This window comes from Ctenocephalides felis, unplaced genomic scaffold (genome assembly GCF_003426905.1).
Source record: "Ctenocephalides felis isolate EL2017-DRISC unplaced genomic scaffold, ASM342690v1 CF-g0.4_SCAFFOLD_03571, whole genome shotgun sequence".
In the NCBI taxonomy this organism is placed as follows: Eukaryota; Metazoa; Arthropoda; class Insecta; order Siphonaptera; family Pulicidae; genus Ctenocephalides; species Ctenocephalides felis.
Window position 1 is genome coordinate 24878450 of NW_020539725.1, and position 23783 is coordinate 24902232.

At 26.3% G+C, this 23783-nt stretch overlaps 2 protein-coding genes across 3 annotated transcripts in view; one reads left to right on the forward strand and one right to left on the reverse strand.

The window, feature by feature from the left end:
• The first annotated feature begins 2401 nt into the window (after positions 1-2401).
• LOC113385267 lies at positions 2402-21698 on the forward strand. The gene is made up of 3 exons (XM_026623105.1): positions 2402-2605; positions 19406-19591; positions 20901-21698. Exons 1-3 carry the CDS (start codon positions 2482-2484, stop codon positions 21032-21034), a joined length of 444 nt encoding a protein of 147 aa, XP_026478890.1. The 5' UTR covers positions 2402-2481; the 3' UTR covers positions 21035-21698.
• Positions 21699-22691: 993 nt separating this feature from the next.
• Positions 22692-23783, reverse strand: part of LOC113385018 (synaptotagmin-7) — a 51125-nt gene continuing 50033 nt past the window's right edge. For both annotated transcript variants that reach the window (XM_026622818.1, XM_026622817.1), the window contains one exon: positions 22692-22903. The gene's annotated coding sequence lies outside the window, so the exon portion shown is untranslated. The remainder of the gene's footprint in view (positions 22904-23783) is intronic.

Genomic DNA, 23783 nt, shown 5'->3' on the forward strand with positions numbered 1-23783 from the left:
GGTCACATTTCTGACAAGTAAGTTATAGTCGTGATACTTTCTAACATCCATCCTCTAGAATTCATAGAAATAATGAATACATATTCTTAGTACGGTTGTTATTCTCTAAGAGAAAAATGAAGAAAAGTTAAAAATTCAGAAATGAGCTTATACCACTATGCTTTAAATTTGTTTGATCCAAGAGTTAATACAGAATATTTATTCATTGATGAATATGATGAATTGGAAATTAATTTGCTTTCTATAAATTTTTTTCTAATTTTCATTAGTTTAATCAGAACTTGCTAAAATGCATGCTTTTTAAAAGTTTTACAAAACAGTTTTTAAAAATTGTATATGACGAGAAAGAGGTTAAAGCGAAAGCTTTTCCTTCTAAATTTAATTAAGCCTAAGCTTATTAAACGTGACAAATCAAATAGTTCGTTATTTGTTAAAAAATACTTTATTAAAATAGAGAAATGTACTTTCATCAATTGCTTCAAATCTGTTCAAACAAAGTGTTAATAATTTTGCATTTGTGATAAATTAGAAATAAACAGTATGTAAATTTGTTTCTAATTTTTATTAGTTTAATCAGAAATTGCTGACATACATGCTTTATAATCGCCTTTACAAAAAAAAAAATAATAATAATCTAAACTAGATTATATGGAGAAGAAAACTAACAGACTTTTCTTTCAATTTTGATTTAGATTCATAATCTAACGAATTAAACAGATTGTTCCGATTTTTGATAAAAAAGTTATTAATAGAAACATTTCATGTAGAAAACTTTTATATTTATCCTGATTTGTGAGAAGACTTAATTACACCAGAAGGACTCTGGCTCAAGATTTTATTGATATTTATGATAAATTAGAAATTAATAAATAAATTTGTTACTAATTTTAATTAGTTAAATCAGAGATTGCTCAAATACATAACATTATAAATAAAGAATGTGCAACTTTGCTTCAAATTTTCATTTGTTTAATCAGAATCCTTTTTAAAAGTTTTAGATTCATTGATTCTCATAAAAATTTCTTTCAATCAAGGGTATTTAAGAGAAAACTAGCTTTTTATGCAAACTAACTAGTTTGCTAGTTTTAACAAACATTTATGTTTAAAATTTAATTTAGAGTATGTAACAAATCAAATAGATCCTTATTTCTTATTCCTTGATATACCTTGTAATAAAAAAAATATTCCTAGAAACTGCTAGCAACCGTCAAGATTCTTGTATTTTTGGAGAGCAAATGATTTTTTGTTGAAAACTTTTATAGTTTTTGAAAAGACTTAAGTACACCAGAATGACTCTACTTCCAAGATTTCGTCGATATTTAGGATAAATTAGAAATTAAAATATTATAAGTTTGTTACTAATTTTGAATAGTTTAATCAGGAATTGCTCGAACCTATGTTATTTAATAGCCTTCAATTTATGGTTTCTAAAACTTTCTGTCATTTTAAAGTAACAGGTAAATTCAAATCCAGCGTTTAACAAATAAGACAGATTATTATTTGTGATGAAAGAAGTTATTAGTATAGAAATACTAGTAACCGTAAAGTTCCTTGTATTCTTGCAAAGCAAATAATTTTATGAAGCTAACTTTCATTGTTATCCTACTTTGTGGAAAAACTAAGAAATCGATTCTGCCGCATAACAGAAAAATGTTATGGCAAGGCCCTGCTACGTTCCAACTTACATACATTATGCTACAGAATCATACTGATAATGTCAAAATGTCATGTATTTGCTGTGTATTCAGGCGTTTTGCACATGAACTGCAACGTCACTCATATGTTATTGAGCTGTGTTAGAATGACCCTGCTATCTAACATTGTTTTTTGTCATTTGTGCGGTTTTTAAGTTAGGTTTTCTATGTGTCAATCTGAGAAATACACTTGACTGCACATTAACCCCATGGCTTTTGTCAATATTTTGTACGGAAAGTTCTTCTTAACATGTCCTTGCCACAACATTTTCTAAAGTACATCAGAATTACATTGGCTCAAGATTGGCCCCGTGACATAAATGCTACGTTAATATTACACCAAATACAATAGAACTACTTTTGGCTCATGTAAAATTTGAAACCTGATTGAAAGAAAAGGTGATTGACCAAATATTTTTTCACTGAGAAGTTCCCAAACGAGATACTTGTAAATAAAATATATATCGACTCTTAGTCTATGTACTTCTCCGTAAATTTCAAATTTCATATACTCGGCCAACCGTACAGATGCAAACAAACACACACGAAAACCCACAAACACATCGAGAGTTAAACACATTCGCCACGGAAACACACATTCGCATACATAAAACATAAATTTTAGTACCTGCACAAGCCGCCGGGACGCCCCACTATATAAACGTTGCGCAAATTAACTTCAAAACTCAGTTACGTTCAGTCACTCGTGTTACACGTTTCGTGGTTTTTCGAAAAAAACACACACACTTTTTTTTCTAAAAGATAACATAAAAAATAATTTAAGAAAATGAAATACACAGCTTTTGTCTTAGTGTCTTTGGCTGTCTTCGGCGCCGTCTTTGCCGAAGAAAAAGCTGAGGAAGAAGTGGTTAAAGTTTACAAACGTCTTATCCCAGCTGATGTCTTAAGAGGTATTTATTAAAAAAAAAATTTAAATCTCACAAAATAACACTATTATTTAGCTAGTAAAAGTAAATTGAAGGAATATTGAAGTATAATTTTCAATTTTTTTTTTTATAAAATGTTAAACATTCGGTAAGGACTTTGTAAAAAATATTCTACTTTTAATTGACAAATGTTCTTCGATGCGATTTTTGGTCATTTGCCTAATAATGTTGCTATGTTGGTTGAAATATACATCAAGCTTCTTGAAAACAATGCCAATTTGAATAGACTTTTGCACCAAATGAGACTATCAACACTGATTTTCCTCTTAATGAAACTGCTGTTCATCTATTAAACGTGGCATGTGAAATATATTTTAACTAACTACTGTTTTTATCAATATTTATGAAGTTTTTTGGTATATTATAAGTATATAGTGATTGAACAAATGCTCAAATTGTGTAAATTTTATTTTATGCCAAACGGAGGCATAATGGTAACATAGCAAACCATAAGGCTTTAAATAAATAAATCTTGTATCTATTTACCTAAATCATGATTAATTTACTTCCGTTTCATGCCTACTTTCACAGTAGAAGAGATTGCCTTTCTTCATTAATTTTTATTTTGATCCAAAAAGCTCCTAGACTATCGCTGTTGTTACTTTCAAATTACCTGTTTGTATGGTAGATTTATGGACTTAAAAAACTTCTACAGATCTTTAATCAAAATTTTGTCATCAATTAGGTCATATGATAATAATGATATTAAAATTATTAATTTTTAATTAATTAAGTATCTCTTCTGATTTTCTTATTAAAAAGCAGTATAAAATTAGGTAAACAAAGGCGGAAAGTTGGCAAAGTTCCCAAATTTGTTGCAACGTTATTTTACTGAAGTTTATATTTTAAAAAGCTGATATAACATGTGCACAAACACAATTGAGACATTGTTAAAAGAAGGTGTACCTATGTACTAAATTTAAAAAGTAAATAACACCTAAAATATTTTTCAGTTACTACTATATATATCTGACAAGGAGGACCTCTGGTTTGCTCTTTCAGGATTTTGATGAAATTTTGCATGGCGATTGAGTTGATTGTTAAAACAGTTCAAAATATTATAGGTTTACAAAAAGTGGTTTAAGTATAAAAATCAAAAAAAAAAAATTGAAAAACAGTCTCCGAGCAACACTTTATTTTTTTTATAAACCACTTCTTATAGGCCTATAATATATTAACTGTTCAATTAGACTATCGACTTTATCAACATGCAAAGTTTCATCAAAATCCCAGAAGGGTAAACCTGAGGTTCTCCTTGTGAGTACTTGTTTATGATTTTCCAAAGAGAATGATTTTCCTTGTTTATAAATGATAAAATATCAAGTTCTATAATAAATAGCAAATTCAAATATATAATTTGAAGTAAAATTTACATAAGGCATTATTTAATTAATATTTAACAAGACTTTCACATTTATTACATCCTTTATCAAACCCTAAACATATAATGGAAAATTTATAACTAAAAAGCAATATCTTATGTTCAGTGTAATAAATTCTTCTTATGATTCTCATGAGTCATAAGGCATTTTATGAAATTACGTTACAACCATTTTATATTTTATATTCATTGCAAACTTTAAACGCTATATTAAATTTACTGCAAAATTCTTCACTCAAAGCTCCTTATATCGCATAGAGTCGCTTTCGCGTGTACCAGCAACCGCATTTAATTTCCATGCAAGTAAATGCACATATGACTCAAGCGAAAGGTCTCGTATCACAAAAACATGAAACAGTTTTTATTAACCTTATTTCAAAACTGGTTCCGATCTTTAGCATATTAAACGAATTACAAATATATTTCACCGCACACAAATAAATTGTGTTGCATTTACATATCTGCTCTTACACGTTCAAATATGGAATTACTGTACATATGTCTGTTCCCAGCTTAAATCGAGCTTATATAACGTACCATGTAAAATGTCAATCGGAAATAAACCTGAATATTGAAATTGTGAAATAAATTGACATGATGAAACATCCATTAAATTCCATGCATATATTTTCAACTAAGTACGGATAAAATGAAAATTAAATATGCCTATTGCATGCGAGTATCAAAATATTTTAGGACTTCATCTAGTTTCATTGATATACATATATAATATACATACTTACATACATTGTGTATATAAAAATATTTTGTATAATTATACATTTGATGTAGACATATGTATTATATTAAGTATTAACCAAGTCTCTAATCGGACTTTTTCTGTTTTACCACTGAGATTTGCAAATTGCAAATATTTTTTACAAACTCAGTTGTTACATATATTATATGTTAGTTTTTAATTTTAATTTCAAATTCCACTGAATGAAGGCTTATGACTATCGACAAATCGTAGGGATTTTAGAATAAATTTTTAATAAAAATTTAAATTCAAATATAAATTTTGAACATCAAATATTTTAGTAAGAGATGTTTTTTCCTATTTTCGTCAGAAAATCCGATGTGCTAATTTATATTTTCCCGACGTTTTAAATTATTCTTAATTGTTTGAGACCAAAATTGGAAAAAGTATATATGTGCGCATGTATGTGACCGTAATTTCATCCTTCGAGGGTTGAACCGTTTTTAATAATTTAAAAGATATTCGATGAAACTCGATAAGGACTAGGTAGAAAAGTGCTAAACGTTTTATCTACGTTTTACAAAATTCAAAATCGATTTTGAAAATTTGGAGGAGATACATTTCGGAGTTGAAGATCGTTCTTTGCAAAGATCTGCCTGACCGTTTTTTCGTATTTAAGTATTAAATGTTTCTTCAGCATTTTTATTAAAACTTATAATAGCAATAAAGTTGTAAGATCTAAAAAAACAACATTCTAAGATACTATAAGCCTTCAAAAAGTGGCTGAATTATAAAAAACCATAAATGTTTGGAAAAATGTGTAGCATTTTAGGTTCAATAAGCGTGTATTTGTGCTATATATTGAAATAATATAATTAAATTTATTGTTAGTTTGTTTAAAAACAACCTGTAGGAAATAGTATTGCATAGTTTTTAGTCATAGCGACAACTTTTATGTAATGTTATCTAAAAAGCTAGCAAGCTTCCAATCTTATTTTGTCCATTATTTATATGCATCGAGAATTTCTAGCAATTTAAAACGAAGTGCATTTTAAGACAAAATGCATTCTAAGACGAAATACCACTTAAGCCTAATCGTGAATGTAACTAAATAAAATGCCTGCAACATACCAAAAGTTTAACGTAGCAAAACATGAAGAACAATAACACGTTAATCGCCACAATAATATCCGAAAATTTTTCACATGAGCCCCGGTAAGTTCAAGCAATTTAAGATGAAATGCATTTAAAGACGAAATGCCACTTAAGCCTAGTTATGAATATAATTAAATAAAATGATTCCAGCATAACAAAGTTTAATGTAGCAAAAATTCGTATTTACAAAGAATATTAAAACGTTAATCGCCACGCTAATATCCGAAATTTTTCACATGAGCCACTGTAACTTCATTAGATTTAGTTAAAAATGTATCCGAAAAAAATTTTTTTTGACAAAATTCCTAGAAAAATACTATATTTTATGTCATTCATATATATGACTAACATGGCCCTATAATGATTTTAACCCTAGAATTTGCAAGTTGTAAGTATTTTTTATGCTTGATAATTTTTCAAAATCAGTTGTTACATATATGTTAGTTTTTAATTTTAATTTTAGTTTCACTTAATGAAGGCTTACCGAAACGTATGGATTTAAGAATATTTTATTTTAAAAAAAATATTGGACTCAAGAAATAAGTTTTTTATTGATGTTCCAGTTTTTTATTGATTCTGGTGTCCCATGAATGGACCCAAAGGACAAAATTTTGAAAAAATCGATTTTGACTCATATAGAGTGCTTTGGACAATATTTCATATATTTTAAGAAAAGTTATTTTTTTGTTTTCGCTAGAAAATTCGATGTGCTAATTGATATTTTCTCGACATTTCAAGTTATTCTTAATTGTTTGAGACCAAAATTGAGAGAAGTATGTGAGCCGCAATTTGTTATTGACTTATTATTCTTTTTACCATAGACTCACTTGGTCTTATTTTTTCACAAAATATCTTCCATAAATTGCTCGTAAATTTGTAAGGTTTACGAACTTTATCTTCGAAAATTACAAATTCTCCAGCGATATTTTGTTTCATAAATTATTACCATCCTCCTCAATTAACTATTCAAACGCCGCATTAGTTCATGCGGTGAAATCTAATTATTTCTGACGGCTACCGAATTTATCGAAACTTTGCCCCGTTGAGCGGAGATTTGTGTGGAATATTTCAGCAACACGACGACCGAGCCGGTCGCTTACGTGCGAAATTATTAAACTGTACCTCAAACCTCTCTGCCTCGTACGTATTTTAAAATTCAGCTCGAAAATTAACCTTCGGAAGTGCTAATTAATGTTAATGCAAGTTTTTTACGATACTATGTACTTTGCGAAATATTCCAGTTATAATTACAATGCTGCGTTTTAACTACGTATGCGCCAAAATAATAAAATACCTGCAACGCAACAAAAGTTAGCGTTGGGGAAATGCTTATTCATAAAGTATATTAAAATAAAGTATTGTATTTCAGTGAAAATGCTGTCAGAGGTTTTTCATTAGTTCATTTTTTTACTGTGTGAAAACATTCATGAAAATGAAAAAAATATTATAAAAATTATATTACAAAGGTTACTTAACAAAGTAATGCTCAGTGATATATTTTTTTGACGTTCTTTTTACAATTCGTCAGTCACGTGGCTTATTAGATAATTTAAATAATTCACTTTATTACTATTGGGATTGATATTGATATTTTATTTTATTGTTTTTTATGAAACATTATCTTAAAATCTGTATGTTGTGACTTTTCTGCTTTGAATTTGTTAAACATGCTGAATGATAAGCCATCATTGATGTCATCATTGATGACACACATACGGTGTTGAAACGTACATAATATTTAATAATCTATTGCTTCTTATTGCTACTATTTTTAACGTTAAACAAAAAATCTAAAGTTTCAAAAGTAAGTCAAATATATATTTATATATGAGCTATTATAATATAATATATAATTAAAGTACGCAGTACAAAAAATGTTTTGTTTTTTGTATGTAATATAGAGCATAGATTTTTCAATTATTTTTTTCATATTCATATAATGAAAAAATCATACAAATTGTGCAAACTCAAATAATGCATTTAAATAACTTACTAAATTTAGGAACAATATTATTGTTTAAATATTTTTTGTGAGTGAGTCTTTCATATGTATACTACAATATTTTACAATATTATAGCAAAATAGCAAAAGAAAAATTTACAAGAAATTGTAAGTCAAAATAAAAGTAAATAAAAGTTGTAAATTTTATGAATTTTTATTGAACAATACTATAGTTTAAATATTTTTGTGAGTGAGACTATCATATGTACACTACAATATTTTACAATATTCTAGCAAAAGAGCAAAAAAAATTACAAGAAATTGTAAGTCAAAATAAATGTAAATAAAAGTTGTAAATTTTATATTTACGTAAGTAGTTAGTACTTACAAATTGCGCATATCTTTGACAATACTGGATATATTTGGAAAAAATCAGCTAAGATAAAATGTCCAAAAATAATTATGAACGTCTACTGTATATTTTGATGTTATTAGTAATTTATTTTCCTATGTATATTTCACTACACAATTATTATATTAATAATTTATTTGGCGGTTTTGAAAAATGTTTAAAAGGTATTATATGCTTCTGTATTCAATAATACAAATATCTATTAAACTAATTTTTTCAAAATAATACCAACTTTTTGCGGATATAAATTTAGATTGTTCCAAATGTTTAAATTACTATTTGACTTTTTCCAGATTTTCAAAAACATAATTAAAAATCGATTTTTTAAAAATCAATATTAATAAAATACATGATGTATTAATAGAATAAAAATTCAAATGCAATTTAAAGAAAAATAGTTTATTCCGAAAATAATCTAACTCAAAAGTATTGTATACAATATATAGACTCTTATGAAGAGTATTAGATATTTTTAAAACTGGACCAACTATAAAAGTTGAGGAATCTAAATTCAACCCTTCTCGTACACCTGGAGTTTACTGGACCCCAAAGCCACCTTCAGAATCATTTTTTGTGTGAGTCAAATTTGAAAACCTTAGACCTCATAGATAGTATTGTCTCCACTCTAGACTATAGTTTTAAAATACCGGCCAATATTGGTTTTTTTTTCCGAAAAGTTCTATATCTTTTTTCGCTATACTATATCTGATTTTCGCGGATGGAAAACTTGGTTATCAACTGAGTTGTGATTTTTTTGGGAAAAAAAATTCACTCGTTTCACAGCACTTTTCAGGCTTTGAAATTTTTGAAAAGTGCTGTGAAACGAGTGAATTTTTTTACTGTCGCATTGCAGATAGATCGTTGCTTTTCAAAAGAGCTAATTTAAAATTTTCTCCTAACAATCCGTATTCAAAAGCTATCAATGACCTAATACAGTAAAGTAAAAAGGGAAAAAAATACTAAATAAATAACTAAATCAACCCATAAGACTTATAATAAGAAATTACTTCGCAACAGCTTCCTTTAAAATCATAGAAAGAACTTCATATGTGGAAACATATATGAGTAATAAAACCTTCGAATATAATAATGAATGTAATATAGATTATACATAATTATACGCTCCAGCGATAGAAGTTACAAAAGCACAGCTTAAACAAGTATTGACGGGATCATTATCAAGAGACGATGGTTTTGCAATACTTAGTCATACTTGATATTCAATTTTAAAACACATGACATATGTCTACACATGGATACATACGTATCCGTATATACAAAATAGAATATACTGTCTTTGTAATGCCTTTATTATAAAATTTATGAGTACGAAAAGTTTCCAAATGTGGTAAGTAGGCACTTAACTTATTAAGTTTATATTTTGAAGTATGATTGTGTTTTGGATTCGTTACCAAAATTGGACAAACAGTTTTTAAATATGAACACTATGAGAAATATATATTTACTTCTCAATGAATATTTGTGATACGCAAATTACTAAAACTTTCCGTACCGTAATTTAAAACTTCAAAAGTGAATTACCATTATTGCGCTTAGTCCTGTAAAGTCAAAAATGATTAAAATACTCAAACAGTTTATGAGATAAATGTGGTATTATCAGCGACATAAATATAATATTCAACGCCATTTTGGGTATCACAATAATTTGGTTCATTCACAATTATAATCCTAAATAGGTCTTTAGTTTAAATTCAGTTGGCACGTCAGTTGAGTTCTTTTTATTTTTAATCGGTTTTGACACAACTAATTTGTGTATTTTAGTCCGTCTGCATGTTTTATATTCATAGATATATATCAAAAAATTATGCATGAGATTTGAGATATGTGAGGGCGTTGGAATTTTATTTTGTACACAATTAAATTTGAATTGTATAATTATTTCTAATGTATTACTGAAGGTCTTTATATTATTTATTTGTTAGCCTTGTTACATATTTTTACATTTATAATTAATTAGCAGTGCATACACGCACATATTTTCAAACAATAATCGCGATTGTAATATATATATATATATATATATATATATATATATATATATATATATACATATATATATATATATATATATATATATATATATATATATATATATATATATATATATATATATATATATATATACATATATATATATATATATATATGCTCATGTTTATGTGTTGGTTAGTATAATTTCTGTAGGTAAATGCAAATGCAAAACATAACAATGTGTAGCAATTTGTAAGAGTACTTAATATGCAAGATTGATAGTTAATTTAACATTGAGCGAATTAATTTATTCTTTTGTTTATGCAATAATTGAGTGTGACTAATGCTATGAAAAAGGCTTTGTACCTTATAAATCGTTCTGATATAGTTAAATAAATATAAGTACAACTGATGATCCTCTGCTTTTGCGAATTTATTGTGTATGTTCTCATAAAGGTTATTTCGAAGAAGCTTTTTAAATTTTTATAAACTTTTAAAAGCATGCCTTAGACAGGTAAAAAATATACCATATATATTATTTGCCGCCAGCTATAAATTTCGAAGCAATTTCAAGTACCTCAGTAAATCAGGGTTGTGTTCGCGTGACATATAAATCATGCCAATTTGGTTTTATAATTTAGATTGAAAGTCACATTGTAGATATTTTATAATATATTATAGAAGAATTCACTTTTGAAAGTACATTGAATACCATATCACATACCCCAATTATAAGCAGAATTTCAATACTTCGAAAAATAAATTTTCTCAAGAAGCCTATGAAAGTCGAAATTCCGATAAGATTGAAAACGAAGATGAAAATAGAATTCACAAAACCAAATTTTACCAAACCGAATATACCAAATTTCATATTAATCAATAATTAAAAATTATTCGGATAAAGATAACATTTAAATAATTGATTAAAATATCTAAACCCAGAGCTTTAAGCACAGCTTATGCATTTTGTAAAATAATTGCTAAAATGAATTTCTTGAAAGTTAAATTTGCTGGAATTATAAAAAATTATTAAACAAAACATGGAAAAGAAACTCATCATCGTGCATTCATTATTAATACAATATACATTGCTTCAATAAGTTTTACAAATGATGATAAAATTCAAATATTGTCACAACCCTGAGCTTCCCTTTCGCATGAGCTTTAAGATCTTATTAAGTTTTCATGCTGCAATAAACCGAACTTTATATGACATACGTGCATAGGTGCCCACAGGTGTACATTGCTATCCCGAACAAGTTTATATATATATATATATATATATATATATATATATATATTAGGGTGATACTTAATATGGACATTTTCGAATTTCCTTGCTCCCAAGGGCTCAAATGTTTTCAAATTGATAAAACAATTATTTTAAAGTTCTAGCTCTTAAAATTGTCTTTTAGATAGAGCGCAATTTAATCAAAGTTTTGTATGGAAATAGCATAATTTCCATAAAAAAAAATTCAAAAATTTTGCAGGCCGTCAAATCTAACTTGCTAAGCGTTAATTTTTATAATCACACCACTTTTCACAGGCCTCTAATATTTTACAAATTTCGTTTTGGATGTCATTGCTATAATCATTCATACACTAATTCGATAAACTCCAGAACGAGAAAACATGAAATTCTTGTAATTTGATATTAAAATAAATGTAGAAAATTTTTTATTGAAAAGCTCACTGTCTCGAAATTTTCTCTAGACCTATGGTTTCTTAGACAAAGTTTCTTGAATAAAAATATGAAGTAGAATTTCACCCACTCTTATGAACAGATAATATATGTATAAGATTAAAAATATATTTAATTTATTTTGAACATAGTATTTCATAGATGCACAATTATGGCAGAAAATTGTCAATAATTGACTTTAAAAGAAAGGAAAGGAAGAAATTTTTAATAATGTAACAAAGTAAAACTCAATAAGTTATTCCAACGCGACAAACATATACAACTATGTGAAAAAAACCGTACTGTGTGAACTATTGTTCAAATTAATGCATTATAATAATTAGTGATCTGTCTAAGGTATTTCCAAAGTATGACAATAGTGGTTTTTCAAATTTTTCTTCCATTTACATAATCTATTTTTAACTATAATTTTAACTGTATTTTTACTCCGATTTCTCACAGTCATTATATAATTACCTGTACAACTCTTTATCAATATTGATATAAATGTATGAAGTGTACATATATTCAAACAATCTGAATCTGTCGACTACAATGGCAAAATCCTTGTATTTTTACAAAAAAAAATTATTTTCACCTTGGACAAAATCGTTGTGTGTAACGTAATGCAGATTACCTCATGATCGTGTTCTTAGGAAAACGTCAAGATTGTGGTTAGCACAATTATGAATTGTCTGTATGTATATTGAATACATTCACTAGAAACATGTATAGCCTATGATAATTTCGGTAATAATACGTGAATTTGTACATAATAGTAGAATTTAGAAAAAAATCAATTTGGTATGGTATTAACAATAGACATTTAGCGGACTGTTAATTATTTGAACCGTTAGCCGAAGGAGTGCCGAATATGTGAATAACACAAAAGTTCCTTAATCTGTTTAAATATAATATGGAAGTATATACAATTGTTGCTAAAATACGTGAAAAATATTATTTAGTGTAAAATAGATTTGTTTTTAATTGAGGTTTTTATATTAGAGAACACATGCCTTTGGAAATTGCATCAAATGATCTAGGGTTTGTAGGATATTTCTTGATATGAAAAAGAAATTTCCAGAGTAAATTTTATCCAATTTTATTAAGATGTGAATAGTGAATAATAATTAATAATAATAAAATTATGTTTACTGAAATATTATTTCAAGTAGACATACGAGATATGTATATTATTCATATATTTGAAATATATGAGACCGTAAAGGAAAAAGCATTCCTCTACACATCTTATTAAATTTTTAATTAGTTTTGGCTACAAATGAAGTAGTCTTTTAATTTAATTGCTTGCACTATATACAAACAACAAGCTTTCCATATAAATTTGAAGTAAAATTCTGTTTACATTTTCATCGAGCATGGGCATGTACAAATATGAACGCTTTTAAATGATGAGAGTAAAAATTTGAAATTGATGCATATATTTTTTAAAAAAATATATTGTCCATTTTTTTTTTTCATTTTTAATTTTCCGAATCGGATGATAGAATAATTGTAGTAGTTATTCAACATACGTTCGTTACATTAGTATATTAATATTTATATAAATATTAAAAAAAGGAATTTTCATCTACAAATTTTTCTTAATTTCTTATATGAATTTTTATTCTACAAAAAAAAACTTTGTACCCATAGTTTTAGCTATATATAAATTAGTTGAGCAGGTAATTAATTAATTGAATTAGGTTAGAATTAATATTGATTTATTGATTAATATTGATCAACTCGGAATATGGAAGCGATATTAGAGAAATTATTTGATCGAATGATTTTATTTACTCTCATAAACTCGTATATCGTGTATATATATATATATATATATATATATATATATATGTATATATATATATATATATATATATACTAGTTACAGTTAAATTTATTACAAAATATCTCTGAAACTCGTTTTTCAAACGTGTCCATATTCATATACACTGTGCACAAATCAATATCGATAACAGATTTAAAATAAATGTTTCAAATTTTATACTGGTCTTTGATCTTGAATAATTGACAAGTAGAAAGAATTAATTTGCATAATTATAAATTTCTAGTTATACAAAAAACCTGTATAAGCAAGAAAATAAATTCATATTAATAATATATTCACATCTCTATCCATAGAGATCTCGAAGTGAACGGCCGATGTAAAATGGTTGAACTACTTTCAATTAATAGATTTGTGCATATTTCGAATATTTTATTGATTAGTATATATTTGTACATAAATGTACTTGCTAAGTAGAAGAGTTTTTCTTTCGGTATTTTTATTTATAAATACAGAGAGTATTTATTCATGTGTAAATCCGTTACCTGTTACAAGGTGAAAGTGCAAATATAACACCCAAACAATAAAGAGATATTATAGATAAGCTGATTTATAAAATTTGCATAAATATTAATTATTTATAGAGGAGAAATTTTCAATACACAATGCTTCAAAGTGAAATTTGCTACTTTCAAATGGTTTGAAAAAATATTGGTTTACCATAAATATCATAACAAACAAATATGAATAAATTATCTCAATAGCTCTTTGGGATATTTCTAGATATGAAATGAATTAATGCAGCTATAAATCTATCAACGATTTTCTTATTTATTATATTTTATTAAAATTTTAGGCAATGCAATTAGTAAGAACTTGGGTTTGAAATTTAAATATTTTTGATATATGTAATTAATAAATAAAACAATAAATTAAAAAATAATGAACGATCTAAACATAATAATAAAATAAGTATAATATTTGTAAGTTGTATAAGATAGGGCTACTTTTTGAGCGAAATTAAAGAAAAACAATTATTTTATAATGATAACAAAATTGAATCTTTCAGAACATGTTTTTTTTTAATATTTAAATATTTTAATTCTGTGTTCTGTATTAATTGGTGTATTGCATCTGTACTATTTGATACAAATATGTAATTTTCATTTTCTTTTTAAGTTGTATAATATTACCACGGATTTCACCTTGTGTCCCGTGTTTTTCTAAAAGCAATATTTATTCCGGATTTACACTTTTTGTCCCGGTTTTTATAAAGTATTAGATTTAAATTAAATCTTTACAATTACTTGATAATGAAATTACAAATACCCATCAAATATCTTAAAAAGATATATAAAATAAGCATGCTTATATAAAACAATACTTATTAAATTGCCGAATGTTTAAACAAATATCACCTTAATTTAAAACGCATTATTAGACAATATTACGAATAAATGTCACTATAATTTAAAAACACAACGAAAACAGACAAACGCCAAATAAATTTACAACTAAAAGTGAATAAAATTTCTTGTAATAGGTGAAAATGCACTATTAAATAAATTAATTTAAATTTTATTACTCTATAATTTTACTTCATTTCATCCCATACCATATGATGAATTTCACTCGACTCATACACCCACATTTACCATGATGAATATGAGTAGGTACTAATACATTCGAACTGAAATAATGATTTACGTCATGAAACCCGTTTAGCAATAATAATAAAAATGTTTTATGCAAGAAACTTTCGCCGAGTTGCGAATAAGACTCGGCCATACATCTTACCTGAGACACAGAGACACGTCCCAGTGCACGAGGAATAAAGCCCGAACTGGTGTATGATACATAGAATAGTGTTGTACAATTATTATATATTATCAAAATGAATCAAACTTTGGAAAAAAATATATATAAAGATGGAAATATGTTTTACTATGTAAATCTCACATAAAAACTTGTAATCTCGTCAAACTTTTACAGTTGAAAAACCCTTTGCGCAAAGGTTTGTCGGTTTTTAAAACCGGCGAAGTAAGGAAGAGAAAATTATGTAATTCGAAAACTGTTTTTTTAGTTGAAAATATCGGTTATAGTGTATAGATAACATTGAAAAAATTAATAATAGCAAATGAAGCCAGTGGTGCCAGATGGATGAAAACAATGTTGCAAACCGATACTCGTCCTTCGTTTGTTCGTAAAAGTATTTACACCCTCATTTTATCTATAGAAATTATGTATATAAATAACAAATTAAATTCTTTAAGGTAATTTAATCCTGCTCAAATATGTTTTGTTTTACTGGATAAAAAAATATCAGCGAAATAGAACAGTAAATAACAATAAAAGTATTGACGCCCTCATTTTATCTATATAAATTATGGATATAAATAACAAATAATTTTTTTAAGGTAATTTATTCCTGCTCAAATATGTTTTGTTTTACTGGATAAAAAAATATCATCGAAATAGAACAGTAAATAACAGTAAAAGTATTTACGCCCTAATTTTATCTATATAAATCATGGATATAAATAACAAATAATTTTTTTTAAGGTAATTTAATCCTGCTCAAATATGTTTTGCTTTACTGGATGAGAAAATATCAGTGAAATAGAACAGTAAATAATTTGAGTCAAAAACTGTTTTCATACTCGAAATTTTGTGTTCGTTGTTTTTTCGAGCTAATATTTTTTTATGAAAACTCGAAACCCGGTTAAATCTGTTTTTTGGAAGAAAATACTATTTGATTACTGGTTTTCTAAAATGTTGGTTATTGTATAAACCCTAATTTGCACTATTTCCTTCTATTCATATTATTAAGAGGTATAGTTTTAATGTAGTTTAAGCTGTTCAATTTTTTTATAGTTTATATATATATATATATTTATATATATATATATATATTTGTTTATATATGGATGGTTAAAAATGAATAAAAATCATTTCAATATTTGTAACAATTGTCATGTCTACAATAATGCAAACTGACCTACTTTCAATGATCATAATCACACAAAAATACAATTCAAATCCTAATATACATAGAATTCGAAACAATAAATGAGTATTTTCAATAATACGTTTTTCAATTTTAATATTTGACAAATTTGTCAATATTGGTATGTGAAAAATGTTGAAAACTACCCGAAAATATTGTAAATTGACAAAAACTTCTCGTACTGCAAATGCAAATTAATTAAAAATGTCGTGTTTGTTCAAAAATATAGGAAAATGGCTAAAAATATAAACTGTGAAATGTGAAATTTGTGACAAATTATAAGAAATACAACAAAGCAACTACATACATGCAAATATGCAATTGGCAATAATAGTGAAATTTTGAATAAAATTTAATAACAATGACACACTCAATTATTTTAGAATTTTTTTTTCATATTTATATATGTCAATCTGTTGGATCATTTTGGTAAAAGATATAAATCACATTAATCATATGAGTATGTTTAAGTTCATAGATATGTGTCTATATAGAGATACAATTATTTGTCTTTAATATTCCATTTGAAAAGATTTTTCAAATATTATACATAAAACTTGTGACATTTCTAATATACCTGTTTTATGTCCAAAAACGTTTATATTTGTATTTGCAAGTTGGGTACGGAACTATTTCCATACTTAGTACACGAACATTTACTTATATAATCACAGCGTGTTAATATCTTCTCTGACATATATTTTTAAATGTCAATATTTTATTACCCTCTGAAATTTTATGTAATAATATTTATTACAAAACTTTCCAAACTTATCGTTCATTATCTTTGTTATGTCACCATCGGCGCAATCAAATTCGCTTTTTATCGCAATTTATCTAAAGTAGTTTAATGAGGATTTTGCAAAGCCTTAAACTGCGGAATTAAATGCAGATTTAATCAGAATGTGAATAGTAGAAACACTAAAATTTTATTGCTCAATTCGAATTGTTTCACAGTTGCGGTACGTAAGCTATGTTTAATTACGCTTTTTTATTAACTGATTTTATTATGTAATTTTTATTGTAACAATTGAGATTGTTGATGACGAAAAGTAAACGATATTAATATGACTCTCCATTACTATTATAAAATGTGAAGTGCTTAAAAATTGCTTAATAACATTGTTTATTAAGCAATAAAATTTATGAACCTATTTAGGATGATAATAAAATAAAAAAATAAAAATTTGTTTTAAATATTAATTAGTTTTTAATGATCAATAGTTTGAATAACAAATATTAGTCTAAAGTGTTGAGGCACGATATGAAGCCCTTTGACTATTCGAGATAATAATTTGAAACTTGTTCAGACAAAAGAATGACCTAAAGAGACATTTGTTTCTAGCGATAATGGGATTTACAATTTAAATGGTTCCCAGAAATTGAAAATCAAGTGGCTTGTATCAATTAACGCTTATGTTTCGATATCAAAAATACCGATACTTTTAAGGTGAATACCCGTGTTAAGACTGCCGAAAAATTAGACGGTATAACGGTTTTTAGGCATAGTTATAATGTTACATAAAGATTAGTGGTTTGCGTATCATTTCGAAAAATGAATTAATGAAATAATTATAACCAGTTTTGAAAAATATTTAAAATAATAAAAGGCGACAATTATCTCGATATTATCATTTGAGTAAACGCCAAGTGCATTTCTGATCCGTAAAATGTTATTTACTAAATAATACACTTTTATAATTACCATCTAAGGCAAATTGGCAGAACAAAATAATTTATAGACGATTTCGCAAGTCATTATTAACTTTCCTAAGGAGAAATTTATGTTTTCATGAAAAAATCCGACTGGTTAATTTTATGTTTTCTCGACGTTTCAAGTCATTCTGAATCGAATGAGACCAAATTTGGAAAAAGTATGTGTATGTGCGTATGCGTAAACAGATTTTTTTAACGTAAATCGACGTTTTCAAAAAACGGCTAGATCTATTTTTAAAATTTAAATGCCATCCGATGTATCTTGACGAGGACCATCGTTTGTCAGTTTTGCGCGACGATCGGTCGAGCCGTTTCTTTGTAATTTGCAAAAAATCAAAAATTGGTCGAAAGATATTGGTTGGGAATGATGCTGATTAGTTTTACATAGGTAAAGATCGACCAAGCCGTTTTCTTGTAAAAAAAAATTTTTTTGACGATTTTTATGAAACTTTCGTTGACGGTAGATATCATGGTCTTAAAGACCATAATAAAATATTATGATCGTACAACAAGTCAACTTAAAAAATTTATCAAAATTTGAAAAATACGTTTGTTAAAATTAGACATTTTACTTGGTTTGGCGATATAGTACCTGGTCTTAATAAACTTACTAAATCATTATAAATCATACGGAAACTAGTACAATTATAAAAAACTATAGAGTTTTGAACACTTGATTTTAGAAAACACTTATTTGTATTAGACACGTGTTCGATTTTTAATAATGAGCAATAAATCCACTTGGAATACTCATAAATCATTCATAAATTATTTTGTTTATTATTGATTAATTCGATTGTTTACACATATCGGGAAGTTCATGTAACTTGAATCAAGGCATAATACCACTTGAAGTTGCAGTATTCTATTCATAATTTTATTACTTTTAGTTAGTAATTTGATGTACCCAAATTATCGATCAAAATAGAAAAATGTAATAAAAAAATAAAAATAAAAATTATTAACTATTCCTACCTTTACCCTTGCAGATTTCCCCGGCATGTGCTTCGCCAGCACCCGTTGCGCCACCGTTGAGCCCGGCAAGTCCTGGGACTTGGCACCATTCTGCGGCAAATCCACCTGCGTCGTAACCGAAGAAAGCCCTGCTCTACTCGAATTGGTTGAAGACTGCGGACCATTGCCTTTGGCCAACCCCAAGTGCAAACTGGACACTGGTAAGAAAAAAAAATATAATGATTGAAGAATTAACAACAAAAAAAATTTACGAAATTAGTAAGTATTTTGACCCATTTTACGTGGCTAGTCAGATAGATAGATGTAAAACATAGAACTTGATAGCTCTGTAACATGATTTTCAAAAAATCTGCATTTTTTAAATTTTTAATTTCATTAATTTTTAATTGTTTTTATTTTTTTTTTTAATTAAACGATTTTTTGATTGCTGTATAAGCCAATAAAAATCACAACTCAAAAGTGCATTGCTAGATATCTACATCAATTGAAAAGTGCTATAATTTGGTACAAAGTTTTTCGAAACATTGATTTATTACATTATTTTTCAAAACAGTTTATATACTTAAAATATTTCACTGATTCCAAAGAGCTTTTATATATCCTATTTTATCATTGTGCTCTATATGTGGAATAACCGAATAAGTTTTACAAAATACTTTTGTTTCTTTTATGAAAAGATATATGTTCAAAAATGTAACGCAAAGTTTGACGATAAATTATAAGATTGAGTTTAAGTTGAAAAATATTTAGAAAATTGTATAATACAATAAAATAAATAACAAGTTATCGGTAATTTTCAACTTGATTTTTATGCTATTTATTTACTCGACATGCTAGATATATTTTATTCAAATTTATTGAAGTTCTGTACAATTTAGTGAAACCTAAAATTTTATAATTTTTCGTCAAACTTTGTAGTATATTAACCTATGCTAATATTGCATACATATTATATATTGTATATATATATATATATATATTAGGGTGGTCCTTAAAATGGTCATTTTCGAATTTCCTTGCTCCCAGGGGCTCAAATGGTTCCAAATAGATAAAAAATAATTCTCTGAAAGTTTTAGCTCTTAATATTAACGTTTAGATAGAGCGCAATTCAATCAAAGTTTTGTATGGAAATAGCATGGAAAAATTTTCAAAAATTTTAAAAATGTTTTTTAGATGTAATTTAGCGAACAAATGAATGAATAAAACTCATTCATTTGTCACTAAGTTATACCTAAAACATTTTTTTTAAATTTTCAAAATTTTTTTCATGCTCTTTCCATACAAACTTTGATCGAATTGCGCTCTATCTAAACGTTAATATTAAGAGCTAAAACTTTCAGAGAATTGTTTTTTATCTATTTGGAACCATTTGAGCCCCTGGGAGCAAAGAAATTCGAAAATGACCATTTTAAGGACCACCCTAATATATATATATATATATAATATATATATATATATATAATTTTTTTATCCGATGAAGTTTCACTAATCATAGCCAATGATTTACAGAAAAGACCAACAAAACCGCCCCATTCCCTGGATGCTGCCCCAAATTCGTATGTGAAGATGGTGCTAAACTCGAATACCCAGAGTTGCCAAAACCCCAAGAAGAGGCCGCTGACTCAACAACCACCAAGGCTTAAGTCTCTTAAATATATCTGAATTTTTAAAACATTTATTTAAGTTTAGATAAAAAAAAACTCATCATATAAGAAACATTCCACCACCAAAATAGAAGATAAAAACAAATGCAATATCATGAAAACAGCTAAAATTTCCTTTGGAGTGATGCTATTCATAAACCAAATTGGATCATAATCAACTGTACCTATAGAATTAAGTTTAAAAATATATGATAAGAGATATTTCATGGTGATAAATTATTTTGGAGATTGAGAAACACAAACTAAGTCTTAAAAACAGTTAAGATAATAATGTCGAAAAAGAACAAAAAAAAAAATTACATTAACCGCTTGATTATAAGTTTCGTATTATTTTGATTTGAAAATTTACTCAAATATTTTTGCACAATCTTTTACATATAGATAATAATAGCATGTATAAAAAGTTTCTATGATAAAGAAATGTATTATTACATGTAAGTTATATAAAAATATTAAAAAAGCAATAAAAAAATTCTTATAATTGATACTTATTCTACGGTTTTTGATTTTGAAAAATTTAAACTTTGTTTTGTAGTTTGCTTTCTTTTATTTTTTAAACTTAATGTGTTATATAAATGTATTTTTTATATTATATGCTACTATGTTTTGTTTAAAAAATATGCTGTGATTAAATTTAAATAATGAAGTTTCAGTACACGGTTTAATTTTTAATTTTTTAATTTTTTTCTAATATTTCTTACGATTTGATTATTTTGATCACTATACGTTTTTATATGTATATTTTTCTGTAATAAATCATAATAAAAATTTGAATGTGCGTTTTATTACAGAGCTCTATTTCATGTTATTTTTTATAGGTTTTCAGCAAAATTTTCATATAGTAAATAGCAAGTAGTGAACAAGTTACTTTTCAGAAAAAATCTTTTTCACAACAACTTAAAGATAACTGGTATTTTGAATTTTGACAAATGTTGGGACCTTTTTGAATTCTAAAAACAGTTTTAAACGTGAAATCTTGATAAATAATAGATCTAGTAAATAATGTATGAAATTCCAAAAAATGAGACCTAGTAAATAGTTTATAAAATTCCAAAAAATAAGATGTCATAAGTAATTCATAAAATACCAAAAATAAAGTTTTTAACTGTTAATTATGACAAATTTGTTTCCTTTTAATAACATCAAATAAATATTTTGATACTCATTTGGTGTATTAGTTTTTGAACAGTTCAGATTTTTAAAAGTTTATCAAAATGATTCTACTAATTGTCGACTATAATCCATAAACTTATGTATGATGGAAAGCTTTAAGGAATTATGAAATATTAGCTAAAGTTTAATATTAAGTGATAGCTTAAAATCGTGCTGTTTACTTCTACTAGCAATAACTTTAACCGTTAAAGATATCAATATATTTTGAGAAAGTTTAAAATTTTATGAGCTATATTATCAGGACTAAATGTAAATAAATGCACATGCCCAATACACAAATATACATACCCAATAAGTGAAGACATTCAAATAGTTACTTTTGGATACATTCATCAGTTTTGATTTGCCATAACTTATAAATTACAAATTAACTCTTTAGACTATCATAACATGCGATTGAAAATTAGTCTTCTATAAAACCACAAGGTCATCAACATACCTTAAGGGGATTCTTCTTCCTCTTGGTGCAATATTGATTTCTTACGGTTTGTATTACCTAGGTAAAATCATGTATTAATCTTTTGCCCTATATGTAGGTTTGGCAATCCAATATTTCTGAAATCAATCTTCAAAATTTCCTAAAATAGCTTTCTTTGGCCTACTTGAATCCATTCTATAAAACAAAAGCAGATATCTAGGTTTCATCCAATCTTCCTAACTGCTTCAGTATTGTCTCTATTCAAAATATTAAAAATCATTATAAACAAAAATAACAAATACATTTTTGATAAAATTAACATATCTGATCGTCCCAGGTTCTTTATACCTAATCATATAAACATAAAGAAAGTTGAACATAAAACATACAGAAGAAAACAACTACTAGAATTATAAAGAATACTTAAATAAAATAGGGCATTGTACGGATAAATTCGTAACTTATAAAATATACTATGCCCAAAAACATGCACCAATAACAAATAGTTAAATAAGCTCAAATAATGTTAAATAAAACCCTCAACCGTAGAAGGAGTTAATATAATATTTTTATTTTAAATATATTGTTTTATGTTATAATGCATACTTTTACAAATATATATATATATATATATATATATAAATATAAATATATATATATATATATATATATATATATGTATATATACACTTATATAAGTATGTCCTGTCGCTTATATAAGAATGTGTTATAGTACTACAATATATTTTGACTAACTTAATTTGCTAACACTTATGTACATCAACAACTTTATCCTAATAAAAATAAATATAATTATTTATATTTTTATAACTATATAGATAATTACATACAGATTATATATATATATATATATATATATATATAATCTTGCAAACTTAAAGCCTAAATCGAAAACACATATACTTTAAAATAACATTTTTATAATTCTTTGTTCAATCTAAACATAATAATATTTATCAGAAAGCACATCACAGGGTAGGTATATAAACCTACAGCGCTCAACACATTATAACTACTCAATAATTTTCTAAATATTCAAATAATTCAGTATCATTCAAAAAACTAACGACATGATTCAAATATACTTCGAAAAATAATTATCGAATTTCAGATTTA